Source organism: Schistocerca nitens, chromosome 3 (genome assembly GCF_023898315.1).
Source record: "Schistocerca nitens isolate TAMUIC-IGC-003100 chromosome 3, iqSchNite1.1, whole genome shotgun sequence".
NCBI lineage: Eukaryota > Metazoa > Arthropoda > Insecta > Orthoptera > Acrididae > Schistocerca > Schistocerca nitens.
The window spans coordinates 296,794,848-296,816,104 of NC_064616.1; the positions used below are offsets into that span (position 1 = coordinate 296,794,848).

The window sequence follows — 21,257 nt, forward strand, 5'->3', positions numbered from 1 at the left end:
CTCTCTCCCACCCTCTCTCCCCCTCTCTCCCCCCTCTCTCCCCCCCTCTCTCCCCCCCTCTCTCCCCCTCTCTCCCCCCTCTCTCCCCCATCTCCCCCTCTCTCCCCCCTCTCTCCCCCCTCTCTCCCCCTCTCTCCCCCCTCTCTCTCCCCCCTCTCTCTCCCCCCCTCTCTCCCCCCCTCTCTCTCCCCCCTCTCTCCCCCCTCTCTCTCCTCCCCCTCTCTCTCCCCCCTCTCTCTCCCCCCCCTCCTCTCCCCCCTCTCTCTCCCCCCCCTCTCTCTCCCCCCTCTCTCTCTCTCTCCCCCCTCTCTCTCTCCCCCCTCTCTCTCTCCCCCCTCCCTCTCTCCCCCCTCTCTCTCTCCCCCTCTCTCTCTCCCCCCCTCCCTCTCTCCCCCCCCTCTCTCTCCCCCTCTCTCTCTCCCCCCTCCCTCTCTCCCCCCTCTCTCTCCCCCCTCCCTCTCTCCCCTCCCTCTCTCCCCCCTCCCTCTCTCCCCTCCCTCTCTCCCCCTCCCTCTCTCCCCCCTCCCTCTCTCCCCCCTCCCTCTCTCCCCTCCCTCTCTCCCCCCTCCCTCTCTCCCCCTCCCTCTCTCTTCCCCTCTCTCTCTCCCCCCCCTCTCTCTCCCCCCCTCTCTCTCCCCCCCTCTCTCTCCCCCCCTCTCTCTCTCCCCCCCTCTCTCTCTCCCCCTCTCTCTCTCTCTCTCTCTCTCTCCCTCCCTCCCCCCCTTGTGTGTATGTTGCTTCAGAATTAGTGGTATTTTTGAGGTGTTGGGTGTGTATATTGACCACCCATCAGCTGCACATGAGTTGTTGCTGTTCCTATCAGTTTTGTTTACAGGTCAGTAGTAATGTTCCTACTGAGGACGTCCAGAGTAAGTGACATGCTTATTAAAGAATTTATGTTGGTGTACTATGTATTATAATGACTTTCAGTAATACTAGATGCAATATTTTATTTTAAAAAATTAATTTCGCAGATTCATGTCACCTTCAACACGTTCGACGTCAAGTGTTGATGATGAGGTGATTACTAGACCAATAATAAAGGAAGAGGATTTCAGCAAAATGGATGATATTGCCCGTGATGCGGGTTGGGCGGCACACGATGATATTGATTACAAGTGAGATGTGGTTTTTTATTTTTTTGCTGTAATAGTAAGTTGTAATGCTTTTTTATGTAAGAACCTCGTACATCTATCTTCATATGTGTGTAATAACATTCTCAATTCAACTCTACTTATCCTGTTGGATGGTAAACTCATATTGTGCAAAAATAATATTGCAGTCAGAAACTGGCATTCAGTGACGATGAAAGTACAATGGATGATGATGGAAAAGATGGGAAACATGGTAGCAAGGAGGAGAAAAAACAGTTGGAAGTGGATGGCGATTCTGATAGAGCCCGTACTGATCAGCGTGATAAAGAGGAGACAGGATCTCTAGAACGAAAGGTAAATGGAAACTCCAAGGTTTATTTTCTAGGAAGAGTTGTTATAACAATAATATAGCAAGTATAAATACTTTTAACTGAAAATGTGTATGAAATTTTTAAATTGAAGAAATGTTACAGATAAAGCTAGTTTAGGTAGAAAAATGGTGTCATTATTTGGGACATGCAAGGGAAGAAATACTTCTGGTTCACCACAGGTTCATCTCTGAATGTGTGAATATCTCTCATTTGCCCCTTCTCCCACTTTCTCTTTCTTTCCAGAGGTGGACCCATTTTACCCTATAAAAAAATAGTTTCTTGCATTTGTATATTTGTCCATGCATCAAGTATCCTTTCATTGTGGTAACTATACTTGTTGAGGATAGAGGGAAAAGAAGCTGCTCATTAGCAGTTTTTGTGACTACTTCAAAATGTCTCTCATCATTGAATTTACTATTATCTGTGAAAGTAATGCCCGAATAGAAATTTAATATGGTTTGTCACTATGAGAAGACACTTTAGTATGTGACTGTAGTTGCTGGTTTTCTCATTCATTCATTCATTCAGATGTCCCTGAAACCAGTAACCATCATTCAGTCATGGAACATCACAAAATTTGCCATGGATGAAGCTTCCTGAAGCTTTAGATTTTAAATTGGTCGTATTTGCTATAACTGGAGTAAAATCATGTAACCTATTGTTCACACTTAATAATTTCATCAGTGTTCCTGAAATTTTGTGTTGTATAATAATTTACTCTCCAAAATATTGAATAATGATTGCAGCCAAGAATAAAAAAATATAATGCAACAATAACAGGGAAATATGTAGTCAGACTCAAATTTGTGTGTAAGCACTTACTGAGTTGTCATGGCTTTCTTTTAGAGCTTGTGCAGAGAAAATCCGGAAAGGTATTGATGTTGAAGGTTATTCAGAATCTTAAGCAGTGAGTTGGTCTTCCATGGCTGTAGAGATTTTATTTTGGTGACCTTAGTTTTCATTTGTAATATTCAGATTTTCCCCTCTGTAGCTCTAAAAGAGTACACTGAATTTTTATCAGTGTGATTATCACTAGTCACTTCTACTGGCTACATTTTCCACATATAACCACTACATTGATAGTATAAAAAAAATTTAGAGGAAGCTGGGTCAAGAGGCTGTTGTAACACTATTAACATTTCTTCATTTATTATTATGTAAAAAAGTTACCGAGTCTAAAAATAAAAACTCTGAAAGTATTTTCAAACTTCTGGGAACATATGAGCTTAATTGTTACAGGTAATTAATATAAAGTCACTCTTCACCATGAAAACTTTATTGTGCAGAAATAGTTATTGGACAGTACTGTTTTCACTTAATGTTGATTTGGTAATTGGCAGATGTTTTTGTGTGTTGCATGCAAATTAAACCCTTATTTTGCTTCACATAACATGTGTTCTTTACTGGTACTGTTAAATTGCAGTTTGTTTGTATCTATTTATGTACTCCTATAGCTTTTGTAGCCCAGCTCTTTCAATGTCAGTTTGAAAGCGTTACATATAACTTTAACTAGTGTGTTTATGCAGAGAATTGAACACACTGTGTTATTGATACTTTTCACTGCCATAAATATGATTTTTGTGGTTCTTTTTTATTATGCACTGTAGTTCATGAAAACTGCAATAGATCGACAGGAATAGCATTTTGAAACTGAAATTTACTGTGTTGATGTAAGACATTTAGATCACAGGAATTAATTAAATCATTACTCGTTGGTTTCTCAGTGTCAATTTTGTAACAATCTGAGCACAATAGTCTCTTGGGGAGTTAAAAAAGCTGTGAAAGACACTCTTAGGCTAGTGCTGAGAGGGAGGGAGGGAGCACTGGCCTAAGAGTGTCTTTCACAGCTTTTTTAACTCTTGAAGAGACTATTGTGCTCAGACAGTTCCAAAGCTAGTGAGCGAGCAAGCCTGGTTGGTGGTGTAATGGATGTGGGTGGGTACGTGTGGGTTCTTCCTTTATTAACCCACTGTGATTGTGTATGGATTGTGTAGTTAATGGCTGTAGGTAGTCATGTGGCAACATTCTATTGACCCAATGTCATACTTGGTGTCAAAGTATGCCACTGACAATCACTGTACACATTGATGTGATCTCTCTGCCTAGTTTCACATGTGACATTTAACTGTTGGCTTGCTATGCTGTTACATTGCAGAAACAATGTTCAACAAAGTCCTACGTTGGTTATATAAGAGCTTTCTCTTGAACATTAGATTACACTTCTTTTTTGTTTATAACCTCATAACTTTCATTAGATTAAGCACTTTGCCAGGTACATTTGTAGAGATTACAGAATCTTGTCTAGCTTGTGCTAAAGCCTGTCTCACGTGGTGTAAGGTTCGCTGTAAGCGTACTTGTTGGCATGCGAGACAGCTCTCTCGTGTTTTCTGATCTCTGCTGGGCGTTTCATATGTATTCCATAATAGCTCTGGCGCTGTTTTCCTTGTAATGTTCCCTGAATGCTACCTGCAGTGGCCAGTCAGGAGGCTTGTTTGGGTGTCTGATGGAACACTCATAGTCCAATCACTGAAGGAAAATTAAGGGAAAAAATTCATGTAGTTGCAAATTTTTGCTCATTGGTAGGGAAAGTCTCATGAACAACATACTGAAAATCCCCACCCATGGGGTGTGAGAGTTGGGTTGCAGGAGCATTTAAAGGTAACTTTCTTATGTTCCTCATAAATTAACTCAAAAACCACAGCTTGTATCAAAAATTTTTCCCAGTACAAAATTAAACAGCATAAAATTTTGTACAACTGAGGTCCTCCTTGTATTTTCTCTAGAGCTAATAGTTTCCATGTAAAAGGGGATGGAAAAATTGCAAATTATTAAAAATAGCGTTTTAATGGTATAAAATTAATGTTTAATGCCCACTGAACTTGTAAACAATGGAAAATCTACATTAGTTAATTTGTAATAACATCTTATCATGAATGTTTAAATTTCAAAGCTCAATAATTGTCGTCTGTCATCATCATCATCATCATCATCATCATCATCATCATCATCGTCTTGCAGTTTGAGTAATGGTGCACCATTTGTACATAATCATGGCACACGTCGCAAACCATGGGACATGTAATGCTGGCTTCTCAGCATCAACATTGTTCCCCACACCCAGTAGATCATCGGCAAATGATGTTCACTATAGCTTCAGGGCCTACTGGGTCTTTGGTTGTCATTGAGTAGATCAATCAATCCTTCCCCAGTTCCATCCCACTTGGTCTGCAGTTGTGGATTGTTGAGTCATTGCTATATCTGTAAATAAGTAACTTGTATCTAACAAGAAATGATATTGTAAAAAGCATTATGTAAAAACAGAAAATTAATATAGCTGTAAATAAACTCTAAAAGGGTTTAGATATACAGCTACTGTGGTTGATGGCAGTGAGGCAAGGGCTGAATTTGGTTTCGTTGATGCTTTTAAGAATGCAGATATGGGAGTTTATTCAGATCTTGCTGATATTCAGATGCTTTGTGAATTTCCAGAAACATTTCCTCGCCAGCCTTTGTGACCTTATCTGGTGTGTCGAGGGGATAGTGAAGATGTCAATTTGTGTTCATTTGCCTAGGAATTTTAGTGAACAGCTTAACTATTTCTCCTTTCCTTTCATCCTCAGGGTGTCCACATTTTCTAGATTTAGGTGCTGAGTCTATATATAACTTTTTATAGCAGTCTCCATAGCACATAGTATACTGTCTTTTAGTTCCTATCCGTATATAGAGTGAAGGGTTGTACTTTTCAGAACGAACGTCTTTTAGATCATTAAAAATATTGATATTCTGTTCACATGATTTTTGTTGACTCGGTTTTGCATATTGAAAGGGTACCATAATTCTCAGATCATTGAGATACCGAAATAAACTCATTTGGCTAGTTTCAATCCTGATCATTCATATATAAAAATACACTGTGGTATAGGATTCCATCAAAATTTCAACAGAAATTGTGATTTATTTTCCCCACACTTCTTATTCTCTTTTGTTTCTTCAGACAAGCATTATCAGTGATGAGGTTTGAGAAATACGTAACTTCTGTTGTTGCCTTGTTAAAATCTTTTTTTTACTATAATACAGCAGAGTTAACAAATATTCAGATCACTAACATTCTGATGCAGTTGAAATAGTGTCAGAATCCAGAAACTGTGTATTATCAAACAAGCAATTGAACACAAGACAGGTTAATAGTTCATGACAAAGCCCATTTTCAATATAAAAGTAAACATACAATTTTATCACTTACATTGTTGTAAATGCCACACAAATTTTCGTTTCACCAGCTATTGGTTATCTTTAAAAATTATGTTATTTCATTGATAAATCTTTAGTTGCTTGAATTTTGGGATAAGTATAGAAGTTTTGCATATTAATCGTATGGCCAAAATCTTGTTTCGATATATCAAAATGTTTGAGATGTGGGGTATGTTTCTTGCTGGCGTGTGTAATCGGAACAGACTGCTTTACGTTTTCTCGAGATTGGAGATAGACAGTGATAGCCATCAAAGTTTGAGGAATAAGCTGCACTTCATATACACTTCATATACAGCAATGTGTGACTTACCATGCAACTAAATGCAAATTGATAGTAACCTCTATTTTTCAATGCAAACTTTCCAAATTCTTTGGAGTAGTTTCCTAACTGTAAAAACATCACAATAACTATGACCATTAACAAAACTGTAAGCAGTTCATCATGGAGCTGACGAATGAATCTATGAGATGTGTGAGAATTTAATTAATTAATCAATTAATTAATCATTGTTTTGCCAAATTGTTTCTTAAAAATTATTGGAGAAATATTGCAGATAGGTCAGTTTGTGAATGTTGCTGCTAACATAGTCAAACAAGTCTGCTAGCTTCTGCACTATATCTTCCACAATGTGAGAGCTTGGGCATTCGAGCTAGCCATCTGCCATTCCTGCTAACCAACAGTGAAGCACATCACCTGGCAGATTTGAGACGAATGCTACACTTTGAGAGATGGTTTTTTTGTAATATTTTGAGGTTAAGTACACTACTGCAAGAAATTCAGAAAGTTTTCATTGCAAAAATCAGGGTCACTATAAATTTGCATTTGGTGTATTGGTCATTTATTGGTGCATATGAAATGTAGGGAATATTTTGAATTGTTCTTCAACAAGTTGAGGACTGGGCTGCTAAGGTGTCGTTCAACTGACTGATACTGTCCTTTTTTGTGGTCTTTCTGAATTTTGTGGAGCAGATTCTACTGCAGTTCATTGCAGTTGAAAGAGGGATCTTTTTTCTATTAAATATCACAAACAAACATGGCCTTATATCAATGACAATTTTTTATGTTAAATTTAGTCTGTGTAATGAAAATTTGTAAAATAACTTTCTTCCACCACTTTGATGCCTCGCAAAAATGGTCTAGCTCAATAGCTGGCCACTGTTTTCCATTGCAGTCTGAAAAAAAAGTCAGGCCTCATCTTTATCATTTCTAATGTTATTTTGACGTTTACTTTGGATGCATGGATTTTTTGTTTTGTCATGAGCTTTCTGGTGTACAACACACAATATGCACACTTAAAGAAAAAATGTGATAAAACAAATAGCTGTTCATCACTTCTATCAAAATTGGAAATTTGTTTATCAAGCACTGAACCACAGTTCTTTCCCAGAAACTTTTTATCCCCTCGTGCTGTAGCCCATCTTTAAAATATATGTAGTGTGTAGCAGACAACAGTCAGGCTATTTTCACTGCATGTGATCCTGTGACACGTAGTACACGTCTACAAGGTGACCATGAACGTCACAAAGCAAGTAACACACACAATGTTTCCCATATTAATTTCTTGCCAGTACAAATGACAGGTGCTACCATCTGTGGTTTTTTCGTTATAGCACAAGCATCATCTAGTACCTTTATATGGACGACAGATATTGGAATACATTTACAAAACTGAGAAATGGCCTGACACAGGCCATATGCCACTCATATTTTTAGAGTATAATCCGTGAGATGGAGGAGCTACATCTCCCATCTCCAGAGTGTTGAACTTAGTAGGATATCACAGTCTATCTCCAATCTCAAGAAAATGGATTGTATGTAAAGCACTTCATTCGGATGGTGCGTGTCATTGAAAAGGCCAGAGTGAAATATTCATAACATGTCTTGTATGTCATAAATGGTTGGAGATACCGAAATGAGATTTTGGCAAGTGATGTTCCACAAGGAGGAGAGTATATTGCCATACCATTAATATGCAAAACCCCTCATATCTACCATGATATTTGAGCTACTACAGGTATTTTCATTGAAATAATGTATGTTTTAAGGACCATAGATAACTGGTGAAATAAGAATTGCTGTTGGCTGTGCAGCAATGTAAGTGAAGAAATAGCATGTTTCTGTTTATACCGAGAGTGTACTATCCATAAACTATTAACGTGTCTTGCCGTCTGTTGTTAGTATAATAATACACTGTTTCAGGATTCTGTCACTATTTCAACTGATTTAGAATATTAGTGAGATAAATATTGGTAAACTGTTGTGTTTTGACAAAAGGACCAGATTTTAACATAACAATACAGAAGTTACATGTTACTCAAAACTTGCCACTGATAATGTTTCTCTGAAGAAAAACGAGGAATAAGAAGTCTTAGGAAAATAAAAATATCGATGGAATCCTGCATTCCAGTGCATTTTTAATATTAAATGACTGGGACTGAAATTGGCCAAAGGATTTTATTTATGTATCTGTCATCTGAAAAATATGAAAACATTTCAGTTTGCAGAATCTTGTCAACTATCCATCGAAGTTTGAACGGATTATTAATATCTTTGTTCTATTTTGCCGTATACATATTTTATTTTGCCAGTTTTTCACTCTGTACAGGGGTAGGAACAAAAGGGTGGTATACTGTATACTGTGAATTATTTTCATATTTTTGCAGATTATTGAGATATAGAAATAAAATCCTTTGGTGACTTCCAGTACCAGTTATTCACTATTAAACATATGCTGGGTGTTGGATTCCACTGAAATTTAAACTTATTTTTCTCGGACACCCATCTCTCTCTCTCTCTCTCTCTCCCCCCCTCTCCTCCCCCCCCTCTCTCTCCCCCCCTCTCTCCCTCCCCCCTCTCTCCCTCCCCCCCCTCCCACCTCCCCCCTCCCACCTCCCCCCTCCCACCTCCCCCCTCCCACCTCCCCTCCCCCCTCCCCACGTTTGTTGTACAGTGTGGCATTTTAGACATTTATTTGTTCTAGTACATTTTGGCACTTCAAAAGTGATTTATATGTTAGAAAGGAGGGACATTAAGAGGAAGAAAATTGTATCAGTCGCTGGTGGTTTGTATGCTATGTACTTGTATATTTCTTAAAAAGTCTCACAATACCTGTAAAAATAATAGATATAACACAGTGGGTAATAACTGACCATAACAATCATAGTAGAACCAACATTTTATAGGTGGTCACCTACAGTGTTGGTTTACACAATTCTTCCCCGCTCTATACACTTCTTTCAAGAGGCCTACTTTTTTCTGGGATTATTTCTGAAATCAATGAAGGTATTATAAATCTGTCTTGCGACTCCAAGGAAATGCATATTTTTGTCACCAACATCAGGAAACACCATCTGCTTGCACGTTATTTTTAGATATTTCCTCATTTGCATTACCGTTTCTTGTACCATAGCTGCAAAGACAGATCATCAACTTATGTCTTAACTTACCCTTAAGATCTCAAAATTTGTCAGGGAAAATGCTAAACCTCATCTGGAAATCAAGGAAATGTCGGGAATTTCACGTGAGGAAACTTGTGGCAACCCTGAATATTTATTCAGATACATACAGCTGTGTTGTCAGGACCTATGATAACAACTGCCTCAGAAATCACAACATATTTCGAAGCAACAGCTAACAGAATGAAGATAGTATTTCACAGCTGTGCTGTTAGGATTATGATTAAAAATAGTGATTCCATAGATGACAGGGTTAGTAATCAAAAAAATGTAAAAAGTGGTCCACAAATTAATATAAAACATTAATTTTTTTTATTTTTACTTATCCTTGTATTATCAAAATGTATACTATCAATAAACAGCGAAAATGTCAAGGAGTAGATGCTCGTCACCCTGGGGCATCGGGACTCACGGCAATGGCCATATTGCCAGGTGGTCTTTGCTGCAGCTGGATGGTGCCCGTTAACTGTCTAGGCAGATACTTCGTAAGTAAAACAGTTTGTGTAATTTTGATTGGTCAGAATATGCCAGAAATAAAGTTTTCTCAAGAAGCCTCTTGAGCAAAAGGGGGGGGGGGGGTGGAAGGGGGAGTGATCTTACAATCAAAGTTGTCTTTTACTCGAGAAGATGTGGTAATTTTGGGTGATATGATAGGATCCTGTTGCACACAATAATTTATGCAGCTACATTAGAGTGGTACAAGGTAATTCACTGTAAGCAATGTCCTTTGACAGATACAACCTTTTGCTCCCCCTTCAGGTCCGGGGCTTAGAATAGGCCCAAGCCATTCCTGCCTGTCGAAAGAAGCGACTAAATGGAGTGTCACCAAGTTTCGGCTTTTATGTGATGGCCCACTGTATGGTTTGACCTCCATTTTTCAAAATTTCTCCTAAGATCAAGCCTTACATGGTGCATAGTGTCCATCATCCACTATGGCCTCCCGCATCCTTCATTGACTCGAATTTGCACTTCCGCTCATTCTTCAGCAGTTGAGCAAGGTCACCCTGCTAACTGCATTTTCCTCCATCCTCTGTGCAGTATCGCTTTCTGCGCTGTCAAGCACGGTAGCCAGTCCGTTGTGGCGGGGCCGCCATGTACCCTACTGGTTGTAGCCCCCTGACCACACAGGGATCGCTCTGCTGATGCCTGCGCCATTAACTTCCCACGTATGCCAAGGAGTAGATGCTCGTCACCCTGGGGCATCGGGACTCCCGGCAATGGCCATATTGCCAGGTAGTCTTTGCTGCAGCTGGATGGTGCCCGTGGGGAGGGCCCCTGGTCGGAGTGGGTGGCATCAGGGCAGATGACACCATGATGGATAGTATGTCATCTCTTGCTGGTGGTCAAACACCAGCAGTCTCTAAGCGATGAAGGTCTAACTTCACGACCCTAAATTGTCAGACTCCACTTGCCCCCTTGATGGTGGGGGGCACTTCCCTCCCTGTTGTTCCTGCACAACCTACTTCAGGAGAACACCACCCCGCCCCCCTTCCCAACTATTGGGGATGCCAGTCCCGCGTCTCGGCCGGAGAAGGGTAAGTCTTCATAAGATCCTCTCGCCAGGAAGGGATACCTTGGGTTACTCCATTCCCAGGTTCCTACGAGTGGCAAAGCTGACACCCGCCAGTGGCTGAAGCAAGCACAGGTAGCTGTTCATAGGGCTTCATGGTCATCCTCAGTCCCTGAGACTGAATTTGTGAAGCTCTCCCAGCCAGACAAACCTAAGGAGCTGCAAGAGAAACCTAAAAAGAAAAAGACCCCAAACAACCAAGACACTGAGGTGGCACCCACACCACTACTACCTACAAGCTCTCTATCTGAGGATGGGGTGGAGATTCTGGAATCCGCTGAGGACCTAGATCTCGCTGGGCCCTCAGACACAATGGATGTCGATCGCACAGGTACTCATCTGGTAACAGCAGGTGACCCTGAGGCGTTGGCTGCGTCATTGTTTCATGCCTTCCCAGTCTCACCATCACTTAATCCTCCAGTGGAATTGCGGTGGTTTTTTCCACCACCTGGCTGAGCTATGGCAACTGTTAAGGAATAGGAGAATAGAAATAATACTACATAAATGACTTAATACCCTGCAATTTACCCTTTGAATACGGTTTGCTGACACAGCTGTCCACTGCAGTGGGACCTAGATGCAGCTCACTGCTTACAACAATCTCACAACACAAATACTCCAGATTAGAGATGGGTTGTTCGTGAACTAACGGGTCTAAACAAATGGTTCAGCAAGGTGACGGAAGGAGTGAGGAACGAATTCTAAGGAACAGTCTTTCTCAGTTCACTTCAGTCATGGCTTTCTACGTGTAGTTCCTGAGAACATGAAACGGTCTGCTCCTTCCTACAACGACACGTTGGCCGGTCTCGTTCCAGCCTCGGTCCCGTTCCCGTCTGTCTCGGTCTCCCTCGGCCGGCCTCATCCTCCTTTGCGTGACCACTTGTCACAGTTCCACTGCCAACTGCTCCTAGTTCAGTATCTAGTTATTGTGCGTTTCATTCACTGCGCATGCCCATTCTAGATCTGTTTCAATCCTTTTTTGAACTCTGGCCTTCTGATTCTTTTCGTATTCTATTCAGCGTCCATGACAGGTAATTAAAATGTACTTTATAATTATGTAAATTACATAAAAATTACATGGTATGTCATACATACATCTTTTCAGGTAACAAAAGGGCATATCAGCTTACTTCCTTATTTCAATAGCCGGCCGAAGTGGCCATGCGGTTCTAGGCGCTGCAGTCTGGAACCGCGAGACCGCCACGGTCGCAGGTTCGAATCCTGCCTCGGGCATGGATGTGTGTGATGTCCTTAGATTAGTTAGGTTTAACTAGTTCTAAGTTCTAGGGGACTAATGACCTCAGAAGTTGAGTCCCATAGTGCTCAGAGCCTTATTTCAATAAGGAAGTCGTCACAGCACACACAAGTGGCCATTTTCCGTCTTTATTTGGTCCAAGGTAAAACAGCATGTTCATTGTTACGGAAGGCAGACCAACTTACAACTGAATGAAGATCACACTCTATAATTGAGTGTCTGGTGTCACATTTTGTATAGAGAATACGATAACTTCCACAATATTATTTCAGTGGTACCAGGTGGCACACAAAAAATCAGCCCCGAGTACTAGACTGATTGTTGCCCACCAATCATCATCTATTGTTTAGCAGTTGTTGTCTGCATTATCGTATTTATTATTTCTTTACTGCCTAATTATTACATTTTTATCTATTCTGCTTGTTTCGTTCAACAAATCGTGCGTAACTGGTGAGCAGTCGGCTCTTGGGGCCAGTTTTTCGTGTGTGTTACATTATATTATTTCACTGCGATCAGCCACATAACGCTACAATTGGCTAAACGAGACATCTTGCAGAATCATGAAAGTCCATCTGAACCGCACGCTCAAAAGACGATCATTCTGCTTCCTAACAATGCCAAACCACATGTTGCAAACTAAACGAAGGAAACTTTAAGTGGAAAAAGGTTGTTGGTTGGTTTTAAGGAGGGGCAATGAACCAAACTGCTGGGTCATCGCTCCCTCGTTCCGATTAAAGTAATTCCACAAGGGTGGGAGTAAAATAATCGAGACATACAAAAAACAGCTGGAAGAAAGGAGAAAACCACAAGAATGACAGAAGGGCAACAAACACTAAAATGGACAAAATTGGACAAGAAAACCACAGATGCAAGAAACATGTAGAAGAGATCAAAACAAGAGAGCAGATTACCATAGCTGGCTGATCATGAGAATGAAAAGGAGAAGCCAGCGACTCTGCAACACATTAAAACCTCTACTCTAAAAGCACTAGGGTGGAGGACACAGAGGGACAAAGGACATGCGCTAACACTTGGATAAAATGACAAATCCACCCTTACGCACAAAATGTAAAACTAAAGCTGCTTTTGAGGCATTCTCACCCAACACTGAAGGTAGGTGCTGGTAAAGTTAAAAGTCCGCCACAGAGGGGCTAAAAATGGGCAGTCCAGCAAGAGGTAGACGACAGTCATTTGTGATACCCAGCGACACCGAGGTGGGTCCTCATGATGGAGGAGGTAACCGTGTGTTAGCCACATCTGGCCAGTGCTGAAAAGGCAGAGGACAGCTGATTCCTGTGAGAGGACCGCATGGAAGACTTCCACACATTCGTAGTCTCCTTAATGACACGCAGTTTGTTGTGCATACAGTTATGCCATTCCGTCTCCCAAAGCCGAAAAATCCTGCAGCATAAGACAGAGTACAGGTCAGTTTAGGGGATGCCCATCTCCAGAAGCGTTTTCCGCGTAACCTGTTTGGCCTGACTGTCGACAAGTTCGTTGCGTGGGATTCCGATGTGTCCTGGGGGCTACACAAACACCACTGAATGATGGGACCGTTCCAGGGCATAGATGGACTCCTGAATGGACGCTACCAAAGGATGGCGAGGGTAGTTCTGGTTGATAGCTTGTAGGCTTCTCAAGGAGTCAGTACACGAGAGAAATGACTCACCAGGGCATGAGCGGACATGCTCAAGAGCACGAGATATCACTGCCAGCTCTGCAGTGAAAACACTGCAGCCATCTGGCAAGGAGTGCTGTTCAGTATGTCCTCCATGAACATACACAAAACCTACACAATCATCAGCCATCGAGCTGTCGGTGTAAACCACTCGATGGCCCAGGTACATGTCGAGAATTGAGAGGAAGTGATAGCGGAGATCCGCAGTGTTAAGAGTCCTTAGGGCCATGCAAAAGGTCCAGAATAATCTGCGGCCTAGGTGTACACCATGGAGGTGTATGTGAATGGACCTCGAGGAGAGGCGGTAATGGGAAGGACTCCAGTTCAGTGAGAAGGGACCGGACACAAACTGCAATCATAAGCCCTGACCTAGGCCGCCGATGTGGGAGATGAACCATCATGATTGGGAATAGGAGACTGTAATTCAGATGCGCAGGAGAACTACGAACGTCTGCAATGTAACTGGTGAGCAATTGTGCACACCTAACCTTCAATAGAGGGACTCCAGCCTCTACCAGGACACTGGTCACTGGACTCTTTCTAAAACTACCAGTACTGGAAGAGCAATACGAAATGCAGAAGTCATCTGCATACAGTGAAGGTGAGACTGACTGTCCTACAGCTGCTGCTAGACCATTAATAGCCACTAAAAATAGAGATATACTCAATATGGAGCCCTGCGGAACGCCATTGTCTCGAATACAGGGGGAACTATGGGAGGCACCAACTTGAACACAGAAAGTACGGAGGGGCAGGAAGTTTTGGATAAAAACTGGGGGCAGGGGCCCGGAGATCCCTCTTATACAATTTGGCAAGGATATGATGTCGCCAGGTCGTGTCTTATGCTTTACGTAAGTCAAAAAAGACTGCAACCAGATGTTGGCGTCTGGAAAAGGCTGTTCGGATGGCAGACTCGAGGGACACAAGATTATCAGTGGTAGAGCGACTCTGGCGGAAACTCCCCTGATGTGGAGCCAGTAGGCCATGTGACTCCAGGACCCAACACAACCCCTGACGCATCATATGTTCCAGCAGCTTACAAAGAAAGTTGGTGAGGCTGATGGGCCGGTAGCTATCCACATCGAGCAGGTTTTTACAGGGTTTGAGCACTGTAATGATGGTAAGCTTCCGCCATTGTGATGGAAAGACACTATTGCACCAGATCCGGTTGAAGATGACGAGGAGATGTCGCTTGTAGTTAGACAAGAGATGTTTAATAATCTGACTGTGGATCCAATCCGGCCCAGAAGCTGTGTTGGGGCAATGTGCAAGTGCACTGACGAGCTCCCACTCTGTATATAGGGCGTTATTGGGTTCACTGTGGCGTGTAGTGAACGAGAGGACTTTCCTTTCCATCCGCCGTTTTAGGTTGCGAAAGGCCAGGGGTAGTTCTCTGACACACAAGCTCAAGCATAGTGCTCAGTAAAGTGCTCGGCAACAGCATTCGCGTTGGTAGATAACACGTCAATGATGTTAATGCCAGGGACACCTGTTGGGTTCCGGTACCCAAAAAGACATCTGATCTTCGTCCAGACTTGGGAAGGTGGTGTATGGCACCCAATGGTTGACACGTACCTCTCCCAACACTCCTGTTTCCGTTGTTTTGTAAGCTGGCGAATGCAGGCACAAAGCCACTTACATGCTTTTAGGTGCTTGAGGTAAGGGTGCCGTGTTTGTCACTGTAGAGTTTGCCGACGCTCCAATTGCCTCAGCGACCACCAAGGGACTGTCTTTCGCCGGGGGCACCCTAAAGAACGAGGGATCGCATTTTCTGCCGCAGAAACGATCGTTGTAGTTACCTGCTCAATGACAACATCAATGGCACCATGTGGGGAGGATTCAGCAGTGACAGCAGAGGTGAAGGCTTGTTTAAAGCCCATCTGGGTAAGTGTTCATGGGTTTGACGCCGGGGCAGTGACAGGAAGATGTGGAAGTGGTCACTACCTCACAGGTCGTCATGTGCTCTCCAGTGGATATATGGGAGAAGGCCAGGGCTGCAAACCGAGAGATCAATGACCGAATATGTGCCATGTGCAACACCAAAATGTGTGTGGGCACCTGTATTTACGCGGCAGAGGTCGAGTTTTGACAGTAAATTTTCAACCTCCTTACCTCGGCCAGTAAGCATGGTGCCATCCCACAAGGGGTTACGCACATTAAAATCTCCTAAAAGTATGAAAGGTTTAGGGAGTTCATCAGTCAGTGCAGCCAATACATCCGGGGTACTGCACCATCTGGAGGAAGATATACATTGCAGACAGTTATTTCCTGTGTCGTCCTTATCCTGACAGCCAGAGCTTCAAGAGGGGTTTGAAGGGGGGCACAGGTTCACTACATACCGAGTTCAGGACTTAGACGCAAACTCCACCTGACACTCTGTTATAGTCACTATGGTTCCTGTAATATCCCTTATAGCTGCGGAGGGCAGGGGTCCGCACAGCCGGGAACCAGGTTTTCTGGAGGACAATGCAGAGAGCATTATTGAGGAAATTGTTTCAGTGTTAGACAACTTGTAGTTTCTAATTTTTTAATATAGTGGGGTTGTTGATGATATTTTCTTCATTACAGATGAAACTGGTGTTTATTGTGAAAGCAATTTATGCAGGCAATAACTGCAAGCTTTAAAGGACACAACTGTGAATATTTTACTTTGCATCAAATGTTTTTTTTTTTTTTTTTTTTTTTTTTTTTTACCATCAGTGTCGGTGAAATACAGTGTGGAGTTTACTCGTAAAGAATCCAATGGTAAAATGTGTGTGTAATTTATATAATTAAAGTGGGTGGATGGAACTGGCTGCTTTTATGATCTGGGTTTGTGTTAAGTGGGACGATAAAATATTGACAGTTTTGCTCAATGGACAGCTATTAAGTAGAGGTAGAAATTATGACTTTGAAATTTGGTTTTTGTTACCTGCTTTTTCATTGGAGAATGGGATTATTTGGAGGTTCCTTTTCATGTTCTGTACCCACCACCAAATGAACCCCCAGCCATGTTCAGTATATTTACTGTGTACAGTGTGTCTTTTTGGTCATGCTGGTCATTTAGGTCGTTATTTCGTTCAGTAGTAAAGAACGCTCTTCTACATGCGTACTTGGCAAGTCACCATTTGATGTATTTCAGAAGCCGTTATGTACCATTGACAGCAGTAGAATTGTTCTGCAGTCAGCTGCAAATGCTTGTTCTCTAAATTATGTCAATAGTGTTTCATGAAAAGAACATATTCTTCCCTCCAGCATTTCCCATTTGAGTTCACAAAACAACTTGGTAATTCTCGCTTGTTGATTGTCTACCGGTAACAAATCAAGCAGCATGCTTCTAAATTCCTGACATGTCATTCTTTAATCCCACGGTGGGGATCCCAAACACTTGAGCAGTAATCAAGAATGGGTTGTACAAGTGTTCTGTACGTGGTCTCCTTTGAAAATTTAAGACGTTTCGAAACTACACCCTACACTTTTCTTAACAACACCCAATAAACCGAAGTTGACCATTAGCCATCCCATTGTCTGTAAGTGCATGTTCCATTTTGTCTTGCTTTGCAACATTACGCCTGGATATTTAATCAACACTACTTTGCCAAGTAGTAATGGTTCTAATTCTGTAGTCAATCATTACAGGGTTATTTTCCCTACTCATTTTCATTAACTTTATTTTTTTTATGTTTAGAGCAATCTGCCATTCCTTAAACCATGTAGAAATTCTGTGGAAGTCGTTGTGTATGCTTCTAGTCACTCAACAATAATACTTTCCCTTATACTACAGCACGATTGGCAAACAGTCACAGATTGGTGCTCACTGTATGTCAGATCATTTATGTGTATAGAGAACAAGAGTGGTTGTATCATTTTGTGGGGACGCAGCTGACTGTATCCCTGTATCTGATGAACACCAGCCATTAAGGACAATGTACTGGGTTCTACGAGGGGCATTAAATAAGTAATGCAACACAATTTTTGGAAAGCATGTAGGTTTTATTCAGGATTCCTGTACACCATATTATTCCCCACTCCTTTTGACCAAAAACCTCATTTTTCGACCTAATTTCTGTTCAATGTGACAGACTTGTGCTACCTTACTAGGAGGGCCTGTATGCCAACGTACCACCCTACTGGTCAAGTATGGAACCAACATAGTGCTGCATCAATAACCTCCCCATCATCCTTGTACTGCTCCCTGTGGAGTGCATCCTACATTGGGCCAAACAGATGGAAGTCAGAAGGTACGAGATCCGTTCTATAGGGTATATGAGGAAAAACAGTCCACTGAGGTTTTGAAAGATCCTCTCGGGTGCGCAGTATTATGTGGGGCCTTGCATTGTCATTGAGAAGGAGAAGTTCATTTGCATTTTGTGGCAACAAACACATTTTCAGTGTGCAAGTGAACTTCTTCCCTTCAGCTTCGTGATGGTAGCACAGTACACTTCAGAGTTAATCGTTGCACTATAAGGCACAACATCAAACAGAATAACCCCATCAGAGTCCCAGAATAAAGTTGCTATGACTTTCCTGGCTGAGGATGTGGCTTTGAACTTTTTCTTCAGAGGAGAGAGAACATGGTGCCACTCTATGGATTGTCGTTTTGTTTCCAGTTCGAAGTGATGAACCTGTTTTCATTGCCTGTGGCGATGTTCAACAAAAATGGTCAAAATCAGCCTTACAACATGCAAGCAATTCCGCACAGCTAGTCCTTCGTTGCTCTTTATGGTCTTTTGACAGGCGGTGAGGAACCCAGCAGGCAAACTGCTTTGAGCACCCCCAAGTGTTGGACATATGTGTCAGCACTACCAACAGTGATGTCCAGTTGAGCAGTGAGGTGTTACATTGTGACCCATTGATCACTTCAGCGAAACTGCATGTTCCACTGTTGCAGGAGGCACAGCTGTGTGCGATCGGCCAGCACTCTGGAAGTCAGACAGGTTTGTGCGACCTTGTTGTGATGACGACATATGCCTTGCCCAATAACTCATCACGCTTTTTTCACTGCCAAGTCTCCGTAGACATTCTGCAAATGCCTATGAGTATCTGCGATCCTCTGGTTTTTTCGTTGAAAGAAACTCGATGTCAGTGCTCTGCTTGGAACACACCTCTGTTACAGACACCATTTTCAATGCTACCTTTAATGCTACCACCTATCGGGACTTCATGAAACTATAGGGGCTGAAGAGGGAATATTCCACAATGTCCCACAACAAATTTCTCATTTTTTCAACCAAAATTGGCCGAGAAAAAAGGTGCTGTGTTACTTACTAAAATCCCTCATATTATTTAAGAAGTCTTCCATTCTCTTACATATTTTGATACTTATTCCATATGCTTGGTTCGTCATTATCAGTCTGCGTTGGGGCACCATTTCAAATGCTTTCTGAAAATCAAGGAATACGGAAACTGCCTGTTGCTCTTCATCCACGATTCACAGGATATTGTGCAAGAAAAGTGCAAGCCAACTTTCACACAAGCAATGCTTCCTAAATGATGCTGATTTGTGAACAGATGATTTTCTGTGTCAAGGAAATTTGTCATATTAAAACTAAGAATATGTTCAAGAATTCTGCAACATATCGATGTTAAGGGTTCGGGCATGTAATTTTGTGGGTCCGTTCTTTTACCCTTGGAGTTATCTGCACCTTTTTCCAGTCACTTAGGACTTCGTGCTGTGTGGAAGGTTCACAATAAATGCAACCAGAGTAAGTGCCCAATGCTGTAGAGTACTCTCTGTAAATCCGAATTGGGATTCCATCCAGACCTGGAGACTGATTTGTTTTCAACTCTTCTCTTATTTGTTTTCAACTCTTCTTTGTGTCCTGTGTGACACTCAGACGATAAAATACCTGTACTGCGTGAATGATTTAAGACTTTGTCTCTTGTTTTGTTGTTTGCTATTGCAGCAGTACACTGGTCAACAAGTGACTGGATAGAAGCCTTCAACCTGCTCAGTGATGTTTTGTAGGACCAGAATTTACTCTGAGAGATCCTTTGCTAGGTTATGCTGGTGGAAGGTGTACGCTTCATCCATTGTCTTGCTGCACTAGGCAGCATAAAGGAGTCTGTTCAGCTGAGGCAACAGCTGATGCTTCCACAAAGATACCAAGGAGATGGAGATGATAATCTGAACACCAACTAGGACAGTGTAATTGAGTGATATGGCTAGCTGGGGAAGAGTAAAGGTTGGGTATGACAGACACATCTGTTAGTGCCAGTTTATATGAATGACATGTTGTGACAAGGAGACCACATTGCAATCTGATGTATCCAGTTTTTATATTCGTGCTACATGAAGTGCAGAATTCAAATATCAATTGACCAAAGCTGTTCGATGCAGCTTGCAAAAATTGTGGAGCAAATTGACTTCGAAGTTTCCCAAAAGTCTTTAGTGGACTAAAGTTAGAAATATCTTTTGTTAAGAATGCTTGAGTGCGATAGAGGAGACTTGGGTTCGATGCCCAGCTGATGCAAATTCTTAAACAAAAGTGCGTGTCCTATGAGCATTTTCATGAAGATAAAAGATGAACAACAAAAAATATTAATATCACTGAAGACTGGTAATCCATGGAGTGCTGGTTTGAATCTAGTTTGTCGTTCATTTTTGTGTTCAGTTACAGTACCTACATCATTTAAACATAAATTTCATCTAGTATGTGCTACCTAATGTATCTATCATTTTTATAAAAATTACATGAGCGTTGAGGGGAAACGTTATAAAAGAGCATCTCTAAATGGGAAGAGTTAACAGTCCTTGTTACCTGTGTGTGCACAGACTTCACAGAACACAATTTACTATTATTTTACTGTAGTTGATGGAGGTCCTCTTAAAAACAATAATTAGATGTGTGTTGATGAGCATATATTTGATGAATTTTATGTTTAAATGACATAGGTATTTTAATTGAACGAAAAAGTAATGACTGAAATGAGGCTCGAATCAGCAATACAGTGATTACCACACCAGATTGCTGCAGATCTTCTTTGAATATTTATGTATTGTATCCTCTATGAAAATGATTGTAGAACATGCTCTTTTGTTTAACAATTTGTGTCAGCCAGGAATCAAACCTGGGCCACTGGTGTGGCAATCAGGAATGCTACGACAGAGCCACAATGTGGATCAAAAAATTGTTCCAGCTTTAGTGACTTAAAGTTGCTTGGAAAACTTCAAAGTCAGTTTTCTCGAGAAATTCTGAGTGTTGCATCAAACTGCTTTGGGCAACTTGTATTTGAGTTCAGAACTTCGCATATTGTAAATATAAAAAAATTACAAAAATCAGATTCTTGTGTGGTCTCCTTGTGAATACAGCATGGCACAAGGAAAAGCATCTTTTTTAGCTTTTTATATGTTTTGCAGAATTTTACAAGCATAGATACTAACGAAATGATTGCGTAAATACGTTACCTAGATGCCACTCTCGTGTAATGTATATTTTAGTGAATGACTGGCTTTAAAAATTAAATTGGTCATGAATGAAATGTTACTGGCATCTGCAGGTAAGTTAGGGAGAGTGCAGTAAGGTCATAAGTACCTGGGTGTTTTGAGTTAATTACAATTGTTTAAGGCTACCAACTGCAGAGTATTTTAAATGACAATCTA

The 21,257-nt window shown here is 41.6% G+C and overlaps 1 protein-coding gene across 1 annotated transcript in view; it reads left to right on the forward strand.

Annotated features, from left to right (window-relative positions):
- LOC126248274 (protein PRRC2C-like) overlaps positions 1 to 21,257 on the forward strand; it is a 240,396-nt gene that overhangs the window by 65,604 nt on the left and 153,535 nt on the right. Inside the window, exons 9-10 of the mRNA XM_049949121.1 lie at positions 975 to 1,118; positions 1,283 to 1,448. Of these exons, the coding sequence (XP_049805078.1) occupies positions 975 to 1,118; positions 1,283 to 1,448 (310 nt within the window). The remainder of the gene's footprint in view (positions 1 to 974; positions 1,119 to 1,282; positions 1,449 to 21,257) is intronic.